The 26,055-nt window shown below is 40.7% G+C and overlaps 2 protein-coding genes across 16 annotated transcripts in view; both read right to left on the reverse strand.

Moving 5' to 3' along the window:
• KIAA0319 overlaps positions 1 to 12,503 on the reverse strand; it is a 61,269-nt gene extending 48,766 nt beyond the window's left edge. For 2 of the 15 annotated variants that reach the window (XR_014580855.1, XM_083827212.1), the window contains exon 1: positions 11,088 to 11,204. Coding sequence is in view for 1 of the 15 variants with exons in the window: in XM_083827213.1 (XP_083683339.1) it covers positions 11,345 to 11,444 (100 nt within the window). In the remaining 14 variants the exon portion in view is untranslated. The other 13 variants (XM_083827213.1, XM_083827202.1, XM_083827205.1 and 10 more) reach the window with 11 other exon arrangements.
• A 7,479-nt stretch (positions 12,504 to 19,982) lies between these two features.
• Positions 19,983 to 26,055, reverse strand: part of LOC310895668 (uncharacterized protein) — an 88,148-nt gene continuing 82,075 nt past the window's right edge. The window contains exon 28 of the mRNA XM_083827199.1: positions 19,983 to 23,679. Within this exon, the coding sequence (XP_083683325.1) occupies positions 23,604 to 23,679 (76 nt within the window). The 3' untranslated portion in view covers positions 19,983 to 23,603. The remainder of the gene's footprint in view (positions 23,680 to 26,055) is intronic.

Here is a 26,055-nt window from a genome sequence, read left to right on the forward strand (position 1 = left end):
ACTTGGTCTCCTGTACTTCCAAACCCTCAAATGCTATGGGTGAACTTATCCAGACCCTGGTTTTGGCGAGGCTTTAAATGGAAACTGACAGGGATTCCTAACTAAGCCATCATGGACAGTATCAACCACACTAAAAATCCACGAAGTGTTAAATCAGTTCTCAAGGCAGCATTCCAGCTACTCCCTCCCAGCTACCAAGGTAATACAAGCAGACACCCCTCCAGAGTTTGTAAGCCGACATTCCCTGCCAGGATACTAAGTTCTCCATATAAGACAGCCAAAGCAACAAATAGGTCTACGAAGGAATGAGCAATTCAAATCTACATTATTCATCCAATGGAAAAAAAAAAAAAGTTAGTTTAGCCAAACTTAAAACTCCTCCCATACAAACAATCCTAAACAGATCCAAAAAAACATCTTTGTAAAGGAAAACATGAGCGGTGTTTTAATTAGAGAATAGTTCTTCTCAAAGCAGAGCATTCCAGTCAATTCCCTTTGATGTTCATTAAGTGACTTGGTAAAGACAGTGACATTCAAATCTCAGCTACCTATATGACAGAAATGCTGCTAACTGGCTGCTTTTGGCAAGTTCCTTAAAACATTTACTTTTATATTTTTAGTTTAAAACCGTTCCTGCCTTGTCCTGTCACTATCTGTCCAAGTAAAAAGTTGAAAAGTTGTTCTCTACATTTTTTATAAGCCCCACTTAAGTACTGAAAAGCTGCAATAAGGTGACCCCAGAGCTTTGTCTTCTCCAAGCTGAACAGCCCCAGCTCTCTCAGCCTTTCTTCACAGGAGAGGTGCTCCAGCCCTCTGAGCATCTTTGTGGCCCTCCTCTGGACCCGCTCTACCAGCCCCACATCCTTCTTGGGCTGGGGGCCCCAGACCTGGACGCAGCACTCCAGGTGGGGCCTCACAAGGGCAGAGCAGAGGGGCACAATCACCTCCCTCCCCTGCTGGCCACTCCTTTGTTGACGCAGCCCATGATGTGGTTGGCCTTCTGGGCTGCAAGTGTGCACTGCTGGCTCATGTCGAGCTTTTTGTCTACCTGCCCTCCTCCCCCACCCCCCCAAGTCCTTATCTTCAGGGCTGCTCTCAGTGAGCTCTTCTCCCAGTCTGTTCTATCTAGGACTGCCCTGACCCAGGTGCAGCACCTTGCTTGCACTTGGGCTTGTTGGGTTCTCAAAGGCCCACTTCTCAAGCTTGTCCAGGTCCCTTTGAACGGCATCCCTCTCTCCTGTTATATTAACTGCACCACTCAGCTTGGTGTCATCTGCAAACCTGCTGAGGGTGCACTTGATCGCACTGTCTATGTCATTTACAAAGACATTAAACAGCACCGGTCCCAAGACAGACCCCTGAGAGACACCACTCCTCACCAGCCTCCACCTGGGCATGGAGCCATTGACCACCACTCTCTGGGTGCAACCTTCAAGCTAACTCCTTATCCACTGAATGGTCCACCCATCAAATCCATCCCTCTCCGACGCAGAGATCAGGATGTCACGTGGGACAGTGTCAAAGGCCTTACAGATGTCCAGGTAGACGACATTTCCTCTTGGCTGGCTGTCTTGGATCACCTCCTTGTTCTGTACGTGCCTCAACACTGCTTCCAGGAGGATCTGTTCCATGATCTTCCCCATCACAGAGGTGAGGCTCACTGCTCTGTAGTTCTCTGGGTCCTGCTTTCAACCCTTTTTAAAATGGGAGTAATGTTTCCCTTTTTCCAGTCACCAGCGACTTCTCCTGACTGTCAGGACTTTTCAGAAACGATGGAGAGAGGCTTGGCAACTCCATCAGCCAGTTCCCTCAGGATCCTGGGATGCATGGCATCAGGCCCCACAGCCTTCTATCTGTTCAGTTTCATCAGGTGGTCTCAAACATGCCCTTGCTTACAGCGGGAGGGACTCTTTTTTCCCCCAGCCCTTTCCTAGAGGCTCAGGGACTTGAGAGATGTGGAAAGCCTGACGGTCAGTGAAGACTGTGGCAAAGAACTTGTTGAGTACCTCAGTCTTTTCTGTGTCTGTTGTTACCAGTTCACCCTTCTCATCCCTCAGAGGGGGTATACTCTCCTTGGCCTTTCTTTTCTGGCCAACGTACCTAGAAAATCCCTTCTTGTTATTTTTTGCACCTCTTGCCAAGGTCAGTTCCATTCATGCCTTGGCTTTCCTGATCCTATCCCTGAACATCCAGACAGCATCCCTACATGAACACGCAGATAGCATCCCTGTACTCTTCCCGGGCTACAAGTCCCTGCTTCCACTGCCTGTGCATTTCTCTCTCACACCTAAGTTTGTACAGCAGGTCCTTGCTCAGCCATACCAGTTTCCTGCCTTCCCTGCTTGCTTTCTTACACATGGAGATGGAGAGATCTTGTGCTCTAAGAAAGGCTGCACCTTAGAAAGATCACCAGGATTCTGCCAGGTACCAATTCCTTGACACAAACTCTTCAGCAACAGGGCCATTTTTTTTTTGCAGTCTCTCATTTCCCAATTGCTCTTGTGTCCTTCCATGGTTATCTGTTTTCATAACAGACAAAAAAAGCCCCATAGTACTGTGGCAGCCTCTGGACCCAGTAATCCAGGAGCAGCCTCATCAGCACTGAGGAGAGACTAAGGATCACCTACCTCAACCTGCTGGCAGCACTCTGCCTAATGCAGCCCGGAATACCATTAGCCTTTTTGGCAGCAAGGGCACACGTGGCCAGCTTAGTGTCCACAAGGACCCACAAGTCCTTTCCTGCATAGCTGCCTTCCAGCTGGGGAACTCCCCGTGGGTACTGATGCCTGGGGTTGTTCCTCCCCTGAACTTTGCGTTTCCTCTTGTTGGCCAAGCCAGTCCTTTCATCACAGCAGCTCATCATGCTGGTCAGGCATGGCTTCCCCTTGGTAAACCTATGCTGACTGCTCCTGATGACTTTCTCGTTGATCATGTGCCTGGAAGTGCTTTCCAAATTTAGCTGCCCCGCCACCTTCCCATGGGGTCCAGGTGAGGCTGACAAGCCTGAGGCTCCCCAGGTTCCCCCTCCTTGCCCTTTTTGAAGACAAGAGTAACAGTTGCTTTCCTCCAGTCCTTGGGAACTTCTCTCAATCCCCACAATCAGAGATTTGCAATTTGCAGAAGCGCTTATTCCTGAAACTTGAGGTGTCTGAGGCAGCAGGCATTTGCTGTAACCTTCACTTAGTCCCAGAAGCAGCCAAATGGACCAGATGGGTAAGACAGATTTTTGGTCCTTCAGACTACAGAAAAATGCACCAGGCTTGGAAACAGAACATCAGAAGGGCGAATTTAACACTGGTCAGAAGGCAGAAGAATTTTGCTTATTTTACAACCTTTTTTCTTAAGTAAGGCGAACTTTACTGCCACACTGCCACTAAAAGGAGACAAGTAGTGGTTTCTACATCCTGGAAGGGGGGACTGAGGAGTCCACGTAACTTCTAGCAACACTAAGAGAAACCATGAACTCCAAGTGGGAAGGCCAGCCCAAAGTACAGGTTATATCACTCCTCCGAAGGAGCAAGTATACCATCCCTGTATCCTCAGCTAGCAGAGATTTCAAACAAAGGGGAGAAGCTTTGCTTTATGAACACTGCTCTGCATGTTCTGTATGTCCTCTGCTACCTGGTTCACACACACACAAAAAGGTATTTGTAGGAGCTGAAATACTGGATACCTTTTTCTGATGCCAATTATCTAGACTTTTGCAACATCCCTTGCCTTGGTTCAGAAACATAAGTACTTGTAAAAAAACCCGAACATATATGTGTGTATATATATATATATACACACATATGTATACAGTTTGTAGTAATAAAAGTTACCAAAGCAGCAAAATGCCAGGCTTTGGACTGCACACTCAATCCTTACAGTATTTACAGCACAAGGATACTCTGTATGCACAAAAGCAGTGTCTTCTCATGCTGCGTTGTGGCAACACATCTATTTGTGTTTAATTCCTACATAATGAAGGAGCTTCCACTCACTGCAAAACCAGTTTATGTTTCCTGGTATTACGATCATGCTCAAACAAAGCACACATAGCCATAATTCAGTGCATAGCTTCTGACCCAGAGAGAGAACAACCACCAGAAACCAAATGCTTTCTTCAGCAGTTAAGACAGTAAACACTCAGAATTTCAAGAGCTTGCATGTATATGTGTAATGCTCTTCTTATCTTCCTCATCATACCATACTGTTCCCAAGTGCACGCTTCAGCACACAAATGAGACATTAAAAATCACATAGAAGACCAGTCATGAGATTCCAACAGTTAAAAGTAAGGCCACGAGATGGATTCTCCAGCTGAATCTGTCCTTCACTCATATAACAAAGAATTACTTCTGTTCTGCTACAAGCAGACAGATAATGCTGCTGTTACTGACTTTGGATTTTTTTGGCTCTTGAAGATTCAAGACTGATATACACTTTTAGGTGGATGAGGGATGGCAGCCTTGAGCCCACAGACAGGTAAAAATAACTATGCATATACACACATTATATATATATATATATACACATTTATACATTGCCTTACTCTGAGCATTTGGCTCTGTTCTAGCCAACAGAAAGGAGATTCTGAACTGATCCCTCAAGACAAGTGTTTTGATTTTATGATGTTTTAAACATCTGTGGTTGCTGATCAGGACCATGATGTCATTTGTTAGATAACACACGAAGTACAACTTTCTAAACGAAAAGAACTGCCCTTTCCCCTAGGGGATGTTCCTCCTCCACCCCAAATCTCACTGTGTATTTTGTTTTACCTGGGTTTCAATGCAGATTCAACTCTTTTGCTCAGAGAGAAAAGGGTCAGCCAAGCAGAACTACCCTGCCACCTTTTACACGTAATTAGTCCACAGCTATAACAGTAAGAACACAGATGGACTGCATTACCTGTATTTGGAAATACATTCAAATCCTAGAGCTGCAGAACAGCAAATGGTGTAAGGCAGTACACTGCTGTCCTACTAGCTAAGGAAATCAGAGATAGGAACAAGTGGTGCCTTTGAGTAGCCAGTGAGCAATGCTAGCCAGCTGATGCCTCCAAGAGAGCGAGGGCTATACAAACACTGGGCACAGTGACACTAATGGTGGTAGGAAAGGCAAGCAGGGGTTTCTCACCTCCTTGCCCTTCTGGTCAATAGCACAGCTTGGCAACAGGACAAAAGAAATGCTGAAACAGTATCTGAAATCTCAAGCTGCAGTTAAAGAAAAAAACCAACATTATTTTTGATGGATAGCATCTCTTATATAAATCAGGATGGCAGAGTAAATGAACACATTACCACTTAGTCCGACCTGCACCAAATGGAAGTGTCTTTATATATTCTGTTTCATGGAAACATTAACATATATAAGACAATTGTTTAGGAAACCTAACACCCACTGAAGAATTCGTACCAGTTATTTCATCAGTTATCACGCCTGCATTAATACCTGAGCCAGTGAAGTAATAGATGAGTATTAGTATTGTATTAATGTTGCAGAAGGGCGAAAAAGAGTATCTCATGACATTAGCATTTGTCCCTAGCATCACAGAAAAAAACTCAGGATACTTGCAGACAGCAGGAATTCTAGTATTAAAGCTACTACATTAATGCATGTCAACAAAACAGGCACATCTAAATAAAGGGGACAATATTCAAGCTTTTCAACAGATGTAGAAGGTATGACAGAATCATTACTACTTATGACCTGTGCAAAATCACTTTCTTCTCACACAACTTTCTCTCATTATGTACCTATACTTGAAAACACAGAACCATGACCACCACTGGGAAGTTCGTTATTGCAGCTATGGGATACAGCTGCAATTGTTAACATCTCTGCTTTATTCAGAGGGGCTCCCATAGGTCTTATTGGAGGCTGACACCTAGATCGATATTATAGCCCAACTCTAAATCAATTCTCTGGGTCAAGTTTAAAACACAAACAGCAAGGTAATGGTGATAAAACAACTAAATGAAGAAATGAAACTATCCTGCCGTGTTACACTGGTGGACTGTGTGACCCATTACTTCCCCTGACACCCACAGCTCTGTCAGCTGGTAAAGGATACCAAATGGACAAATAGCAACAAAAAGCAGTGCTCTGTAGGAAGAATAATTTTATTCTAATAGATTTATACAGCCTTTATTACAATTGCTGTGGAGACAGCAAACAGTGGAATTCCTAAAGATGAGATGCTTAGCAGTGTTATATCGTGTCAAGAATTACATGCATGGAAGAAAAAAAAATTTTAAAAAAATGATGGAACTGCTCTGAAAAGAAACTCAAGTGCCATTGTCAGTATCAGGATTTATACCATATTATGGCATAAAATAATAACAAACAGAAAAAGTCTGAATCATTCAGGATTGTTAGTGCGCAATTTGCATTACAGATATTTGTAAAGCCTTGAGGTCAGCCAGACCAGCAGGAAAGGGGCACCCACAGATCAAAAGCTCCTGTCAGCAGAGGTTAGTAGCACAGATGGACAACCCTAGACATCTCAGAACTCTGCACTCCCCACTGGCAGGACAGGGAAATATCTATCATCCAAAGAGAGACATTAGAGTGAGAAAAACTAATGGATAATTCCTCCAAAACAATATACTTTGGATTCCATACACATTCAGTTCTCACCAGAACAGGGCCTCATTTATCAGTTATCTTTGTTATCATCAAATACGTACTCTGCCAAGAAAATGAAATGAGTCCAGGAAAGGGAAAACTTGAAGGAAGATGGTGTCTTGTTCCATGCACTGCCCTGAGGCAGGACAAAGCATCATTAAATCCTCCTTTGGATTTCTGTCTAACCTGTTCCTAAGCCTGCCCTGAAAGGTATTTCAGAATTTCTTTAAATATCTTCCTCCATTGCTTAACTATTTTTACAGCAGGGAAACAGACCACAAAACAACTATCCCACTGCTGTACATAACATCACTTCTGAATTTTGGAAAAAGGGAGAGAAACTTAGCAGACTTCCTGCAAGGAGGAGACATACACAGGCAGAAAAGGTGGTATGAATCATTTTCAAGCTTGCACAGCTTAAAGTTCTTACTGTCTGACAGCTGATTGAAGGTCTGGGTGATGACACCGTGTGGTCTCAGTCCAATTCCAAGCGGAAGTATATCTTTTGCTTTTTGTCGTAAAGAAAGTTAGCTGCACTGCAGGGTCCAACTCGATGTGGAGACATCCTTTTGTGGCAGAAGTAACAGATCAGGCAAGGGTTAATAATTCCAAGGAAATGTGAGTGAACTCTAAGGAGGCTTAGAAGAAAGATACTCATTCAGATAGTTTTAGATGGAGCAACTGATCAGATAAGTGCACAGAATAGAAGAACTATTTTGCACCTGTTCAAGGTCAAAAATGATTGTATTAGTCATCTATTAAAACTAGAACAAAAGATTAGCTATAGCATCAAGTTGAAGCTAACAGTATTTTTTTCCTACTCGGACTACCAGCCCTCAACTATAAATAAAAAGGAGCTATTTGTTGGTTCAAATCATCACTGTTGTACTGCAGTTCTTAGGATTTTCATAAATTTTAAGTGCCTGAACTATAGCAATCACTGAAAAATTTCAACCTACAGTAGAAAAAAATAGGTTTCTAACTCTCATTGCTGCAGAGAAAGTTTTACAATTTGAAAATATAAGAGTCACAGTTTAACATTAAAAAGTTTAAACACTGGCACTTTTTTTTCTTCTTTTTTTTTTTTTAAAAGAACTTCAGGGGACAAAGTCATGGCCCCACATAAGTCAGTATCAGAATTTAGGAGTTCTCACAACACTTGAACCATTGTAGATATTATGTAGCAGAATTATCATCTAATACTTAAAAATCAACTTTTCTTGTAACATCACCCCTACCTAGCTATTATCATCAAAGCTAGTATTTGCAGACCTGGGGGACCCAAGTTTGTAAACACACTGCATGAGAACCCTGGACACTGATCTCAGAAGTGCTGAGCACAGAAAACATCAATGGTGAACAAATGAAACTGCAAACAAACAAACGAAAAAAAGCTCACATATTGTGTCTTGGGTACAACAGTATACAACCAGAAAAGCCAAGATCTTGAAGGTGAATTATATAAACACTCTCTCCAATTGTGTCCTCCTCTTTTACTGCTTTCAAAAAAAGACTTAATACAGTTGGATGCTGTACATCCACTTCTAGGTTTGAAAGCTTGTATCCTGATACAAGACCAAAGGAGCAGGTAGTTTGTTTTCTTAGACAAGAAAAGAAGGAAAAAAAAAGTTTTCGCTCACATGACCATACTAATTTTTACACCCATTGTTAGCCTTCGTCTTTAAAAAAAATAACAAAGAAACAAGAACAGAAAAAACACACACAAAAAAAAAAACAACCCCTACAGCCATTGAGCAGATTTCAATTTAAGAACAATTACCAGCAGGTAATTAACTTCCTACCACTTCTGTAAAAGCAGCCAAGCCACAAGAGGCAGAACTACTATTTGAACTTCTAGAGGCCAGCCCCCCGCCCCCCGCCCCCCGCCCCCCCCCCCCCGGCCAAATATGCCTCCCAGTATCAGTAATTGAAAATGGCACTCCTGTGACACCGTCAATGCACTGTGTAGAAAAGGGGTGGCTTAATGCAAAAATATAGAGGAATATGCAAAGATAATGGGAAAAAAAAAAACAAAAACACTTGTTAGATTTCAGTTTAAAAGCCAGTTGACCTCAAGATAAAAATTCACAGAAACCTTCTTTAACCATGCTGTTTAGAAAACTACTTGCTTGTTATAAACTGATAAAGCAAGCATGCACGTGCACATACCACCACCACCCCTACTGAGAGGACAATCTCTGCAGCCCCATTTTAGATGACTGAGAACTTTTTTTTTTTTTTAATCCATCTATATTTAACCTGTGGAACACCTTGTAACATGCAGAAGAGTTAACAAATTGTATAGAGAACAGATTTCCTTTTTTTTCCAGGAAAAGGTTTTAGGACTAAACAATCACTAAAACATCTCCTCAACAAAGTTAATTAGCTGAAAACTGAACACTGAGTTAACCACATTCATGCCACCTCCAGCTGGACTGACTAAATTCTTATCTGCTCATTGCAAAGTCATATCATCCTGAAATATACTCAAGTTAGACCCTGATATTGGTCAGAAAGAGATGAGACATTTAAATGGAAAAAACTGTATCTACAGTTATATTAGATTATAAATTTGTACAGAAAGACAGTTTGTGACAGAAATTGAAAGCTAACTGCTTTATAATAGGAAGAATTTCTCCCCAGGGGTACAATATCCATTACTATGGCTCTGTACTTCCTCTGCAGCACTGAAATTGGAGATTGTTGGATGTACAGCACTTGATCACAGACCCACCTCTAATTGCTGAATCCTGCTACAGATATACATTTAGTAGCATTACCAAAACTGGTGAACAAAGTATCACCGCTTTTCTTTAAAATACGTATAACCTAAGTCCATGTTATAAATATGTGAAGAAGCCCACACAATTATTCAACTGGAAAGGGTCTGAAGTTCTCCATCTGAAACAGACACTGTGTCTGCATGTGCAAAGGAAGGGAAGCCTATTCTATATGAACCATTCCTCATGGACATTGCACTAGCAGGTTCAGAAATCTGCATGTGGGAACTCCCCCAACTCTACACTGCTGAGATTAGTGTTTATGAAGTGCACTTCCATCCCTCCATCACAATACTCCCTGTAGGTGGAGGAAGACTAGCCTGGGCAGGCAAGTATCCCCGGAGCAGTCTTCTCTACAGGCCATGACTGTAACTCCAGTGAGCCTCAACAGTGTAAAATCCAGGCCACACTGCCTCTTCCACAGTGCTTAAGGGAAAAACACCTGCCTATGAATCTTGCACACACATACCTGCACCACTCAGACACACAGTTCGATGTGCAACATGCTGAACAACTCAACCCCCACCATCTCAGTTACCAAAACGAATAGGGACAGGATCACCTATTAACTTTGTACTGTACCAGCTTTTTAAGGATGTAGATTTGGCTTAAGACAAAGCCTAATTGTGAAATAACAGCTGCAATAGTAAACCCTGCAAAACACGAGTGGGTAATTAAACAAAGCAAACATGTATTACAATTGTGTGGCTGAGGATCAGGCTCCTGCTATAAAACACTGTAAGGACAAAGGCATACAGAACCTAACCTGAAGAGTTTAAAAGCCAGTATCCTTTATCAATGCTAATATTTTGCCACATAGTCAGTATGAGGCACATGGGAGTACTCCTACAGCACAAACAGATTAGGGAGGACCACAGTGGAAAGCAACGCGTGTTTCATTTTCATTCCCCACCTATCTGACTAGTTCATTGGTTATCTGTTTAAATGACACAGTCCTGAAGGGGGTCAGGGGAATGACTGGGTTATTTTCTGTATTTGTAAATAAATCGTAACATAGATAGCTCCCAAAATTACTGTAACGATTGTGACAGTATTTTCTTCTGTTTAAGCTCTGCTCTACTGCTCCTAACACACTGACAAAGCATTTCACATATTAAACATTAGCATCATGTTCCCCAACCACACATAAATACTCGTTTAGGCTGTAACACACATGTTGACAGAAGATGGGATGATAACTTAACATGAGTAATATCCTTATATCCTTCAGATATCTATATCCAAATAAACACACGAGGACAATGTAAAGTTATGATTTCTGAGCTCAGATAGAGCTACACACGCACACACACACATACATATATAACGTCTGCAAATGAAATCAGCACATACACATCCCCCTCATGCAGCCCACGGCTGTTTCTTCCCACACTCCCGGCCTAACAGGTTGCACACACACGACACACACACACACACGCTTTGCCTCGGGTGCTGGCGGCGGGAGGGCGAGGCACGAGCTCCCTGACGGCCGGGTTACCTCGCGCTGTCCCGCTGGGGCTCCGGCACGGCGCTCGCCCACCGCAGTGCCCGGACCCGACCTCCCGAGGGCCCTTCACGCCGGCTGGGTGTCCCGGTGGCCCGGCGGGGAGCAGGGACCAGCCGCCAGGCAGGGAGATGGGCAGCGCCGCGGCTCCTTTCCGCCGTTCGGGCGCGGAGGCCGCGGCTGCGACCTACCTGCCAGCGGGGCCTCCGCGGCCCCGTCCCTGCCGCGGGTGCGCGGTCCCGCGGCTGGAGGCGGCGCTGACGGGCCGGGGCGGTGCGGGGCGGTGCGGTACGAGCCGGCGGTGCGGTGCCGTGCTGCCCGCCCCCCGCTGCCGGCTCTGGAGCGGGCGCGGCGCCTCGCACAGCCCGGCTCTCCGCGCAGGGTGGCCGCGCAGAGCCCTCCCCGCGCCATCCCGACGCGGAGGTTGCCGAGCTGGGAGGAACCTCACCTGCGGGCAGCGGGGGATGCGGGGCTAGTCCCGCTCCGTGCCCAGAGGGAGCGCGGGCCTTGCCTCCCGCCGCCGAGAGGGAGAGGCGCCGCGCCTCCATTTTGGGGAGGGGGCGCAGGGGCAGCAAATGGCGCCGCCAGCCGGCAGGGCTGGGAGCGCGAAATGGCGCTCTGGGGTCTGAGCCTCGGCCCCCGCAGCACGACCCGGCTGCGGCGAGCTGCGGCGTCTCACAGCAAGGTGGCCCTGAGAGGGATTTTAATCTCGGTGCTGCTGCAGGAGATAAAGCACCAGGAGGCCTTAGGAATCAGTTGACTGGAAGCTGGCAAATGTTGTCCCAGTTTCAAGAAAGAAAAGAAAGAAGACCCTGGTAATTACAGGCTCCTCAGTCTCACTTCAGTGCCTGGAAAAATTATGGAGAAGATTATTCTGGGAGTTACTGAAAAACACTTGAAAGACAACACAGTCATTGGGCATATTCAACATGGGTTCATGAGAGGAAAGGCCTGTTTAACACACTTTGTTTCCTTGTGTGACAAGGTTACCCACCTATCTGACCAAAGGAAGCCAGTTGATGTAATCTTTCTGGATTACAGCAAATTTTTCAATACTGTTTCTTATAGTATTCTTCTGGACAAAAGTTCCAGCATATGGCTAGACAAACACATGGAATGATGGGTGAACAACCAACTGATGGGTCAGGCTCAAAGGGTTGTATTAGGCTGGCAGCCAGCCACTAGTGGGGTTCCCCAGGCCTCCATTTTAGAGCCAATTCTCTTTAATGTTTTCATAAATGACCTGGACCCAGGACTCAAATGCATACTAAGTTTGCCGATGATACTAAATTAGGAGGAGCGAGCTGCTACTCCTTCGAGGGTAGAGAGGCCTTGCAGGGAGATCTTGACAAACCAGAGGGCTGAGCAATCACCTACTGCATGAAATTTAACAAGAGCAAGGGCCAGATTCTGCACCTGGAATGGGGCAACCCTTGATATACGTACAGACCAGGGGACAAGAGAGTGGAGAGCAGCCCCGTGGAAAGGGATCTGTGCTTGATGGCAAGGTGAATATGAGTCAGCAGTATGCTCTGGCAGCCAAAAAGGCCAACTGTGTCCTGGGGTGCACTGAGCACAGCATTGCTAGCCGGTTGAGGGAAGCGATTTTCCTGATTTACTGTTTCCTGGTGCAACCTCATCTTGAGTACTGTGTATGGTTTTGGGAGCTACAATATGAAAAGGAAATAAAACTATTAGAGAGTGTCCAAAGGATGGCTACAAAGATGGTGAAGGGTCTCGTCATGGTTTTGGCTATGATAATTTTCTTCATAGAGGCTTGTACAATGCTGCGCTTTGGATTTTTGATGAAAACAATGTTGATCACACAACAATATTTTTAGTTGTTGTAGAGCAGTGCTTGCACAGAGCCGAGGACACTTCAAATTCTCGTGCTGCACTGCCAGCAGGGAGGCTGGTGTGTGCGAGTTCGGAGGGGACACAGTCAGGACAGCTGACCCCAAATGACCAAAGGGATGTTCCATACCATATGATATCATGCTCAGCAATAAAAGCTGAGGTAAAGAAGGAGAAAGGGGGAGATGTTCAGGGTGATGGCAATTGTCTTACCAAGGAACAATTATGCATGATGAGTCCTGCTTTCCTGGAATTGGTTGAACACCATCTCTGGAGGTGTTCAAGACTAGGTTGGATGTGGCCCTGTGCAACCTGATCTAGTGGCTGACATTCCTGCCCATGGCAAGGGTGTTGGAACTAGGTGATCTTTAAGGTCCCTTCCAACCCAAGCCATTCTGTGATTCTGTGAGTCTGTGATCAGCCTGCTGATAGGAAGTACCGATTGAACTCCTCATTTTGCTTTGTTTTCACATATAGCTTTTGCTTTGCCTAATTAATTGTCTTTATTTCAACCCATGAGTTCCCCCTCTTTTACCTTTCCAATTTTCTCTCCCATCCCACCTGGGGAGAATGAGCAAGCAGCTCTGTGGAAGACAGAGCTCCTGTGGAAGGAGAGGTGCTCCAGCCCCTTGATCATCTTCGTGGCCCTCCTCTGGACTATCTCTAATAGGTCCATGTCCTTCTTGTGCTGAGAGCCCCAGAGCTGAACACAGTACTCCAGGGGTCTCACAAGAGCAGAGTAGAGGGGGAGAATCACCTCTCTCAACCTGCTGGCCACACTTCTTTTGATGCAGCCCAGGATATGGTTGGCTTTCTGGGCTGCAAGCACAAATTGCCAGCTTATGTTGAGCTTCTTGTCAACCAACACCTCCAGGTCCTTCTCCTCAGGGCTGTTCTCAATCCATTCCCTGCCCAGCCAGTATTTGTGCATAGGATTGACCTGGCCCAGATGCAGGACCTTGTGCTTCTGGATGCCTGACAGAGAGTTAATTGTCCTGGGTGATGACAGCTTCACAGAGCTTTTTCTCAGACCAAATAAATGCACTGACTTTGGAAAGGCAGCTGGAAAAAAATCATCAACAACAACAAAATCAACATTTACCTAGAAGACTACATTTTGAAATTTTAATTATCTTCAGATACAATTACACGACATTGAGCCTATTATTTCATTGGAGTTAAGCCCAAGTTCATCAGTGATATGAAAGGCAAGAATCGGTTTAGCAAGAAAATATAATCTTAGCCTAAGCCATCTGCAGTGAATTTGCTCTCTTAGTTTGTTCCTCCACTTCATAGCATTTCTGGTGTTTGCAGACTCTGAGTAAGCACCAGGTACTGCTGCTGTGTTTCTTGAATGGGAGGTGTTTGCTCTGATGCCTTTGTATTTGCATGGGACTACCTGCATCCTGTCCAGTGGAGAAGGAATTCTGTGTGGAAGATTCAAGGTAGCTGAACCAGCTACTCTGACACAGAGAAAGTAAAAAGAGTAATAGTCACTGCTCTCATCCTCTTCCCCCTGCTTTCACTAACGTCATGGGACATATCTCCTGACAGGACAAGAAGAGGGCTTGTTTTCCTATGCCTGTGCTGCACTAAGGAGCCTTTTGCATACTTGCACAGATCATTCAAAAAGTGCTAGCACTGAGTATACAACTGAATATTTTTTCCTGCAGAAGAAATAAAAATGAGTGTGCAGCTGTATCTAGTGCTTTTACAGTCAGCACACCTAGGATCCCACAACTATGCAAGGCATTAGTAAAATCAGGATCTCACAATCATGCAAAGCACGGACAATCCTCTTCCACTACTGGGTCAGCAAATCAACCTTCCGTACAGCCAGGAAGGCTGTAGGGCACGAGAAACGGGGCTGCCTCACAAAGGAAAACTAGCCATACTTCCTCTCTCTGCACATGCTTCCCCTTCAGAGTCAAGTAGTCTTGGTCAACATCAGAAAAAGTATAGTTGTCTTCTCGCTGACCCTTTTGTGTTGTTATGAGAATAATTGTTAAGAATCCACATTATCCCTTTTACTTCAAATAAGAAGATTTCAGCATCCATTTGTCCTGGACAGCCAACACATGGAAATCACAGAACTGAGGCATCAAAATCGGCATAACAATAGAGCAAAGAAAATTTAAATATATATATATAAACAGACAATTCTTTTAGGCTCCATTGCATATATTCACAAACAATCCAGTATTACAGTTCAGAGATTTAATTCCTTGCTTTACAGAGCAAGTAGACGAGTTAAGGTCTCCTTGTACCAAGATTTGAGTGGCTTCAAGAAATGTCATACAGCTTGTTAAAAAAATGTTTAAGTGGGAATAAAAAGGAAAGTAAAAAGAGAAGGTAAAAGCAGCCGCATGCTGAAGAGATGACACTTTTATGTTTTTGAACAGTTTTGTTCATCATTCTGTAGGACCTGCAGAATAGCATTTTCCTGAGTCAAGCACTGACAGTTCATTAACGACTAAGCAGAACGCAGCAATATACAAGCATCACTAAGGGGTGGAACAGGGAATTTGTGACCTTGACAGGCTGGTGCAAATCAGCATGAAACCTTAACTATAAAAGTTTGAAATTCACAGCTCTTTATGCTATATTTCACTTGAAAAAATGAAGCTGCTTGCTTGAAACATTATCGATGGAAAAATTTAAACCATTTCTTTTCAATGGAACATGAACTTTTGTGTTGAGTAGAAAAATGCCTCCTTCCAAATGGAAATAGGCCAATTATTCTGGAGTGCTATTAATATCTAGAGGGCGAGATGTACGAGGAGTGGCTGAAGTCACTGTGGTGGTTTTACCTTGCTAGGCAGCTGAACTCCACCACAGCCGCTCTCTCACTCCCGCTCCTAAGAAGAGGAAAAAGGAAAGGAAAGAAACAATTCATGGGTTGGGATAAGGATAAATTAATTAAAGGAAAAAAATAATTAATAAGGAAGAATTATTATTAATTAAATAATAGGGTGAATTATTGAAGTAGCTCAGAAAAAGCAGCCAGAAGGTCTGATTTCCTAAACAACCACACCATGCACCGTGCAGCTAATTCCTGCTTTATGCAATTTTCTACAGTGTTTTGAAACTCTGCAGTATATTATCTGCTACAATATCTATGGTATTGTCTATACAACTTTTCTGATGCATTGAAATGTTTAATGAATTAGAGCGCAACTCTTCTACAAAGCTAGTTTCAGACAGCTCTTGAACAACATATCAAAATCCTGGACTGAAAAGCTTCCTAACATAGTCCTAACTAACTTAAACATCCAGATTTGCTTATGTTCAGGACAAACCTAAAGATATGAAAGATTTAGCTCTATACTTTCTATCAGTGCTTTTATCAGTGTTATGAGAATGTTTTCTGCTTGGTTCAGGATGTTTTGGGGGCTAGCTTTCACACAAAGCTAACGAATTCCAGGTATAATTTTAATGCTTAGGTTCATAACGCTCATAGCTAAGAAGTCATTCCCCAACTACGGTTAACAGAATATAACTATTGCTTAAACTTCAAATGAAATTCAGTTCAGTCTTAAATAAAGTACAATGATTATAATTCATACTGACTAACCCCCTCCTAAATATAATCTCTAATCATTATAAATTTTTCAAATTCCTCCATGCAGTTGTTTAATCAGCTGGCTACTAGCATTCTTAATCAGCTAACAAACTGAAAATGCAAACTTTGTGGTGAGTCAATGAAATCAGTTTTAAAAAAGAAACTAGGTAATTTGACAGAAGAAAAAGAAATGCCTAATTTTATTAAAAAGTCCTTTTCTCGTTCTGCAGCTGATCAGGCTTCCTTCACAGATTTTGTAATGTCACGGCATAAGAATGGTCAAACATTTAAAATTACAATATAACGTTTTAAAAGGCAAACTTTAGGTCTCTGAAAATTATTTTTTCATTATTTTCCTAAGCAGATGGTAAGATTGTGTATTAAAATTGTTATCTCACTTTAAGAGAATAGTGTGTGCTTCAGAAATGGAAACCATTTCTATCTTTTCTAATTATTCCATACATTTTGTGCATTAAAGAAAGTTATTTTCAATTGCATTTTGCTAATAATATGAAGAAATAACTTAAATTTTCCTGTCTGGATTAAAAAACAAGTCTCTGTTTGATCAGATTTAAATGTAGCATTTTATAAAATCAAATAAAGAGATGTCCATTGACAAGAACAGTTCCAAAAAATCTCAACAGAACAAAAATATCTCAAGATTTTACTTCAGATACTCTGGATTTTTAGAACTTCAGGAAGAAAATGAACATATATAAAAAAAGAAAATCCTCTCTTTCATGTGATAAAAGGTACTTTTGATTATCCAGTCGCATTATGCCCCAAAAAAGTAATCTGTAATTTCAGACAACAATAATATTATGTTCCTGTCCAGTGTTGTTCAGTGTTGTTCCATTATGTTCAGTAGTTGTTTTTTAAATTACATTTTTCTTTGTCTTTTTAAGAATAAATATTTTAGCTACTAGGGCCATATAATGTGTTATAGCACACTGCAAGCATTTTTTGATTTTTTTACACAATAAGAAGTGATTTATTTTCTGCAAGTTTTTTCTTTTTATGGGGTTACATGTGTCTCAAAAGCATAAATATTCTTTTATTCTTTCATTCTGAAAGAACAGAAAAGCTTAGATCATAGGGAACTGTGTTCTAATGAAAATACAGGATTTTGTTTTTTCATATATATGAACTGCAAAAATACAAGCATTTAGCATCTATTTTTTAAATGCAATCTGGTGTAGATCATTAAGGATTAAGTTTCCTGAAAACAGTACAATTATTTCAGCTGTGGACTCTGCACAGACACTTAGATTAAGTTCAGATATTTTGGCATATAAATATCCACATAAAAATATGTTTGAACTATGTAATGGCTCCATTACACAGCAGACATTTGCAAATATTTGTAATTCTTTCTAACAAGTAGCTATTGTACAGTGCATGTAAATCCATTGGTAAAGTAATATTGGTGTTAAATGTAGAAAATATTCTGTTCTTATTCAATTTCCGTTGGTTTGGGTTTCTATTTGAGAATAGTGTAGTTAGGATCAGGATGTTCCCATATTTACCAGAAGGTATTCAAGTGCTTTATTTTGGGAATGGGAGCTATGCCAGTCTCATATACACTTTATGTTTGATAGCTTTGGCAAGCATCTTCTTTTATAACATATGTATTAACTTGGCTAACTCAAAGAATTCTGCTGAGAATGCCTTCAATATTCACATGCTGTACCAAGCAAGATTTACACCTCCAAACTACTGAATGCAGAAGGATCACGCCCCTGTAATCTTTACTTATAACTGCTATATTTTGTAACAACTTGCATCTCTGTCAACTAATGGTGTGAAAGAAAAATGTTAGATGCACCTGAGTAACTGTGGAAACCCAAACTATGTTTATGGGTAATTGGATAATCTAACCTACCTACATGAGATAGGAGGTCCTTGGTATTTAATACGTGGAAATATTATCTTGAAATTAATCATTTGGAATGAGTGATGTCTTATCACAGTAAAACATGAAGCAAAAAGCTATGTACAAAACATATGATTAAAAAAAATGTCTGTTCTCTGTAACCTTCTCCCATCTAGTCACACTTGGATCAAGAAACCAAACTCAGTTGTGGGTACATCAACCAACGGTAGAGCTTTTGTCCATTCCCTGCACAGCGGCTTTTACTGATGGTTTACTGCACCAGAGGTGTGCTCAGTTCCTCTAACTTTCTGCGTAGATTAGCATGTTTTTTAGCATAAAGATTTTTTTTTTTAATACTGTTTATTGATAGCCAGAGATTCACTTTGAGTACTATGGTGAGCTAAATTATCTTTACTGTTTTGTAGTATCAGTATTTGGTCATCACCAAAGCAGCAGGTACAGAGCTCACCTGAGCAGCAGGTACAGAAAGAGAAGCCTTCATCTGTGATTAAAACAAGTGACATTTATAACTAGAACTTCAAGGCTACCTATTCAAATAATAACAACGAACAATCAAACAACAACAACAACAAAACAATCTCTCTCTTCCTTTATTATTATTATTATTGTAATTGCCATAACATTACTGTAAAATTCCTTAGTAAAGAATTCAGAGAGCTACTGAATTCTGTCTGGCCTTTTTCTGGCTTTGAAATATATTCTCTCATGTCATAAAAAAAATACATATATATATAAAATATATATATATATATGAAGGACCAAGAGTAGTCAAACCGTGTGAAGTACGTTCATAATAGTAATGATAAAATAATAATAATAAAAAAAAGAGGTACCCTTTGCTATTTTGAGGAAACAGCCCCGAAGGAAGTCTGAAAGAAGAAATCCTCTGATATCTCAGGTCTTGACTGTCCTCTGCAGTTGCTTTAGAAAACTGCAATTGGCTTCGGCTCTATTAGGGAACTGCGGTGGGAAACAAAACAGTGACGTCCTAAAAAAGACCAGATAAAAGTACCAAAAGTACTAAGTGAAAACAAAACCTCATCGTTTGGGGAGAAACTGGCACAGAGGAGAGGAGATCTAAGACTTGATGTGAGAGGCCTGATCCTTTGTTTGTTCTCAAATTTTCATGTTGCCTTTTTTGTATGGGTCTGGAGTCCTTACTGCTGGGCCTTGTGGGAGGACAAGGCAGTGATAAAGCAGAGGGGACTAAGGTTAGTGCAGTGAGATAATGAAACTTGAAACTGAAGGTTTATAGACATAAAACTGCCTAATGGTGGCCAGAGCTACTGCATCCAAATGAAAAGTATAAGGGCAGGAGGAGGTATACTCATCCTTACTTACCACCCCAGGGTCACTGGGAAGGAGGTCAGAGATGGCATCTGACTTTTTTTTTTTTAATAATTAATTTATTTATTTTAAATCAGAGAAAATAGGAGAATACAATTAACAAATATTCACCAAGAGAACCCTAGGAAGTATTTGCAAGTAAAAGAGGAGTTGGAAAATTAACAATAATACATGATGTCACAAACTTGGTGAAGGAAATGTCACCAGTGCAAATTTAGGGTACAAATATTGCTGTTTTAAGTCAAAGAATCAAAAGATAATTAAAGACAGGGACTTTTACAACAAAAAGTCAAATACTGAGATTTCTGAACTCAAATTAATTGCTAAAAAATAAATTAATGAAATGTAAGACATTTCAGAAAGCAGCAGTGAAGGTCACTAGGAAGTTGAAAGAAATGTCTGAAAATTGAAAGATAAAAGATGTCAAAATGATGAGTCACAGGAGGCAAGTAACATTAATTTTTCTCAGGGTGAAGGTGAGCTTTTTGTTAGGATAGAAAATAAAGAAAATAAAACTAGGAATTTACAATGACATTTGAACACTGGGAAAATAGCAATACAAACTACTGATAATGGGATTGACTGGTTAGAGAAACAAAATACATCAGTAGTGAAAGTAACAGAGGAAATAATGTTAAGATGGTGATCTAATAGAATTATCACATAACAAAAGATTGAAACCTGAGCTGCAAAGCTATTTAGGAGACATATACTGAGACTGATGTAAGGGCATGATGCATAAACTAGTATTACAAAAGCATGACTGTAAACAACTGTTCTGCAGTAATGGTTTGTATACAACCTAGTGACTTGTGGAAAATATGAGGCTCTTCACCTGTCCTTTCTTGGAGCCTTTAACTGATATATGATCAACTGCACCAAAGGTTATGTTGTGAAACATCTAGCACTACTATTTCTTTAAAGGTAGTATGAGAGATTTGCTAATTTAGTACTCCATGGCATTAAACAGAACTTAAACTATGCAAAAATACTAGAAAAGGTATTATCTTCTAGTAAGACTGAAAAGTAAAAACCTAAAACAAATGCTAGTTTTAATTTTAGTTTCAAAAAACCTAAAAGGATTCTAAAAGGACTTTTTTTTTTGAATACACTGGAAAAAAAAAAAACGGCTATGAATTTACAGTCTTTTTTTGCCTTCTGTAGCTTTTGTATCATTACAAATGTATGAAAACACATTTTTAAAGTTCGCAATCACTCACCACCATAAAACTTCATGATTTTGCCAGACTTTAAACAATTGAGGTGCTCTTTTCTGAGCTCTTTGCCAAATTCAGTGGCAAAGTGTGTAGCAGCCTCCTTCTCTCTGTGAGTACATTCTGTGTACTTTCATTGGATTTTTTGCTCTCTTTTCAGGGGTATCTTTGAACTGCAGCAGACCGTTTCTTATCACATACCTTATTTGAGAACATCCACCTTATTTGTGTCCACTGTAGTCATTGCAGAGCAGGACACTGGCTAATTCAAGACAGAGAAACGTGAGGCCATAAAAATCGCTAGGAAACCTGGGCTGAATGAGTGCTGGGCAGAAGTACTGGCCATTCCTGTGTGAAGTATCTTTGTAAGGGGCTTCGTGCCTAGTCTGAATCCATCTGTTTGTAATGAGATTGTAGAAATGCTGGCATTGTGCAACACTTAAAAAATAAAAGTAGCTGAATTAGCGCCAGCTGCTACAGGACAATCACACTTTGGCATAGTAAACAGGTAAAGCCAACCAATTGGTTAGAAAAGTGTATATGATTAAAATAACTGTGGTTTGCTGTGTTTGTGTGGTCACAATTCTGAGTAATCAAGCAAAATACTCTGAAACGCAGGTGAAACTATCTGTAATGTCAAGCTCCAAGGAATTTTAACACAGATGCTAATAGGTTGGAAGAATTGTTTGGGACACTGTTTCCTATTCCTTCATTGACAGTTGTTCATTATACCACCACTCTGTTTTATCATTAAAGAAGAAAATATTGGGTGTCATCTTTGACAAAGATCCTCCCTTCCTCCCACAATTATCTATCAACAGATAATTAAAACAAATAATTTGCACAGTACATAGAAAGCATTAACTTGTCCAAATGATTAGAGCCCTATGTACAGCCTAATAATTTATTTGAAAATCAGGATAAAAGCACTAGTTATTAACTATATGAACATGGAAAATGAGTTACTATATTTTAAATGGCCTTTCTGTTTATTTATTTATTTATTTTGTGATTTACACAGACATTACTTTAGGACCTCAAAATAAATACAGAGATTCAGACATAATATGTGAGGAAAATAACAACGACTAAATCAGTAGCCTGTATCCATTGGTCATCAGCTTTGGGAAAATAAAGCAGGAGTGGGAAGCAATTTCTTGCTGTAACATCTCAGCTTACAGTAATAAACCCATTTTTAGAAATGTCTTGAAAACTGAATGTAAACTATGGTAGAAAAGAGATGGTTTAATTTCAAAGCTAGTAAAAAGAAAATAAATTTTATTCTGATATCTGAATGCATTTAAGCAGTTAAAGTAGAGAATAGGTTCTCCCCCTTCCCTTCCCCCCTTTTTTTTCACAGCAATCTTCTCCATTAGTCATAGATTCTTCATTGGCCTGAACATCCTTTGTCATTCACACTATAACAGAATTGCTGAGGACAAGAAACAAGAGAAATGCTAAAGCAAAAGTAGCAAATATCCAATATCTAATGAACATAAGTGAAAGGAGTAGAGAATAATTACATTATACATGGAATTGCATAATACTATTTGGATTTTTAATTAGTAGGTTGTAAGTAGCACAGCTGAGAAATGAAATGGAAAGCTTCTGTTTGTGTGAAACCACTGAATGTATAACCAGTATACATAGACACATAATCCACATAAGGACATTTACATTTGCATTAAGAGCATGAAGATAATAAAATATATGCTTCTGAAAATATGGCCCAAGATGACATCAGTCTGAATTATTCATTCAACAGCTTTGCATTTTTTGCTATTTTTAAATAGACAGAGAGTACCAAAAGGAAAAAAAAGATGCTCTAAAATCCTTTTTTTTTCTATTTGTATAGGCAAAGTTTAAAATTTGCATGTCCCATTAGTTGAAACTTTTAATATTAGATCCTCACATGTCCAGAGCCTGAAGAAGAAATAGAATATGTTGTTTTATTTGACATATGCTATACAATATAGTAAATATGATTTTAAAAAACAAATTGAAAAATTAAATTTCTGTATTGTAATTTTTTTACTCCCTAGTCATAACCTATTAAAACTTCATTCTGACGTATTAAAAAATTGTTAAAGAATATGCTTTACTCATGCAGCGAATATGTGAGAGTAATGATCCCCCTCAAAGTGCTGAAGGAAACGGTGCAGTGTTCAGAACAGCTGTCAATTTCTATAGTATGAAGTTTCAGTGAAAGAAAATCAAGTCTATATATTTATTTATTTTTACAGTGCACTATAAAGAGCTCTACCTTGTATGACTGTATGATTAAGAACTGTATCACACTCCTATGAATATAGCCGAAAGATGGAGATATCGATACTTTTCTCATAGATGTTTCAGCTAGCCTTAACATATGTTAGCCTGAACTACAGTTCTCCCAGAAGTGGCAAATCTAAGCAAATTTTGTTCTTTGTCTTCAATTGGATTAAAGTCCAACCCCAAATAAATAAGTAAATAAACAGTAATAAACGAATTGACTGTGATTTTGTGGCTGAAGGCAAGGCTGTGCAGAATGGTAGGAGAGCTGTACATTCACAGGGTGTTTGTGATCTCTGTGCTGTGCCATCGCAAGACACAGGGCAATAACAACCCACCACTGGAGCTACCAGTTCATCTCCCTGGGAAGTCACTCCAAGTTGCTCGCATGGAATTGTGCTTCCTCAGCTTCTTCTGTGGCTTCTTGTTGGCAGGCAAGTCCCCAGCACCCCTCAGTCACCTCTCAGCATCAGGCAGTCTGGTAAGGTTTGTGCTGTTGAGATGCAGACGCTCCTTGCTGAGCAGAGACACGTGAAGGATGGCCTAATGGCACCTGCTGCTGTTTCTAGACACACTGGCTCCACAGAATGTCCTTGTTGAAAAGACATCTGTGGTAATTTCCCAGTGATGAATTCTTGTTCCTGGAAAGCAGACAGTATTTTTTTTTCAAAAGCAGTTGAAAAAATTATATGAAATTAAATGTGCTTGTCATTTCCATTGCCAAAATTATTCTTTACCCCTTGTTACTGGATACAGTGCACATGACATGAAACTGTATAACCAGTAGCACTAATTTATAAAATATTTTGGAATATTTCAGTGTGAAAAGCTCTACAAATGCAAGAAAATAATCCTGACTATTCCAGGCTGTTACTATTTAAAGACAAATTCTCACTAGATACAAAACTAAAATTCAAGCCAAATCCAACGTAATTCAACTAACTGATCTTTAATTTAAATAATGCTGCATCTGTTGTCATGGGCAAAACCGTTTTGAATTGGGGAATAAACCAATTTATTACCAATTGACATAAATATTTAACTACTCATTTGGGTACTGAGAACAAAAAAGACACGCTAAAACACTTGAGGAAAACACCTTCACAGGCCCAACCAGCTGTCCTCAGCCATGCTCTGTGGTGGGGCTTGGTTTGGCCGTGGCCAGCACCGGGCAGCCCTGGCCTCGACTCACAGAGGAGCCCCGCAGCCCCTGACAGCACCTGGGCACCGAAAACAGATGCATCTCTTTTGTCTGCTCTCCTGATTTTCATATGCAGAGTTCATTTTGTTAGGTCAGCACTAGTGTTTTTTCTAGCATTTGTGATTTCCCAGCTTAACCACCAGCCTGATGGATTGCATGCCTCACACCCCTGAAGATTCCCCCTGAAGAGCTTGTTTCCATGGGTAGCATTCAACATCACACCAAAATGGAGTGGCATATTAAATAGGATGAAAGTTTTACCTAAAATGAAATTCTTATTATTTTTTATAGTCTATCTAAATCTAAATCTAAATCTTTTTATAGTCTATCTAAATTATCTAAATATTATTATTATTAATAATAATAATAATAATAATTTGTAAGAGGTTTGCAAACTTGAAGTATTGTAACCTCTTTGCACTCTGGTGGTTTTGCAGCTCTGGCAGTTCAGCTGTAAAATCCATTCAAAAAAAATCCTAGGCTGCTGCTCTCTCACTACTGAATGTGATCCTGCTCTCAGTCTCCCACTAACTTTTTCCCCCAGCGTTTATGGCCTCTTTCCATCTATGACACTTTTAAGGGACTACACCATGTTGAAAAATGCTGGTTAACATTTCCTTTTACACAAGGTGCCTCATCAAATTTTCCTGACTAAACCAAACCCCAGAACTTTAACTAGAAGGGGAAGCAAACAAACACACACGCCTCCCTGGCCACCATATCTCCCCAAAACATATCTGTTCAGTAACAGATCAACTGTAAGAACACTGCGATTAAAATCGGTATAGCTCTATACACTGCTTTTGTTCGGGATTACTAGCTAATGTCCTTCCCCTTACCACTTCTGGAATTAATACTGAATTCTGTACTCTAAAACGTGGTTCTTAAGTCATACAAATGACATTTAACAACCAGAATTTTTCCACACAGTGATCCTCAATAAAAACTTCAATCCTCTACTGCAGTCTTTCAACAAATTAAAGGAATACAAAACTGGGTAATAACTGTTCAGTGATTTTTTGGACCTCTGTAGCACTAGAGTAACAGCACTACACTCTGCAGCATAGTTGCAAGTACGTGGGAATAAGATACTCTCTCTCATCTCTTTTTTTCTCTGAAAAGTGTGAGGCCTCCATTTCACCCTACTAAAGATTTTACCACCAACTGTACTGCTAGCATTGAGACACTACAACTTCTGTGCTTGTATGAGATGCAGGACAGGTTCCTTAAGGTGTCGCAATTTTTTGTCTAAACCTATTGTTGAGATCAAAAAAGGGATTGCTACTAATTGCGTACGTATCAATAACCAGGACAGAAGACATGCTGCATATAGGAATTAAACTTTTTCTAAAGCTCTAGTACATGAACATATCAACCTGGAAGACACCAGGTCAAACTCCCACAATACTGAGGAGGAGAACTGGTCTAAACTTGTCAAATACTTGACAACAGCCTGCTTAGCACTGTGACTGCATAGAGGAAGACAGATCCCTAAGGCATATGCTCAGACTTTTCTCTAATCCAAACTGTCAATCCATTAGAATTCTGAAAAAAGTCTTACATCAAAACAGATCTTCATTCAGACAACTATCGCTTGCCCATAACAGCCCATATTCCTCTTTCTGTTAACACCTGTGAGCTTCAAGGGGGCAAAGACAGTTGTCAGCCTTCAAGCAAGTCTAATCTACAATTGGACTCAGGTTTAAAATACATATATATATATACACACACACACACACATAGATATACAGCATTGGTGGGCCAGAGATTTACTGAGTATTCCAACTCAACTGTCCAAAGGGACTCTTGCCAGCAG

Source organism: Anser anser (assembly GCF_964211835.1).
Source record: "Anser anser genome assembly, chromosome: 2".
In the NCBI taxonomy this organism is placed as follows: domain Eukaryota; kingdom Metazoa; phylum Chordata; class Aves; order Anseriformes; family Anatidae; genus Anser; species Anser anser.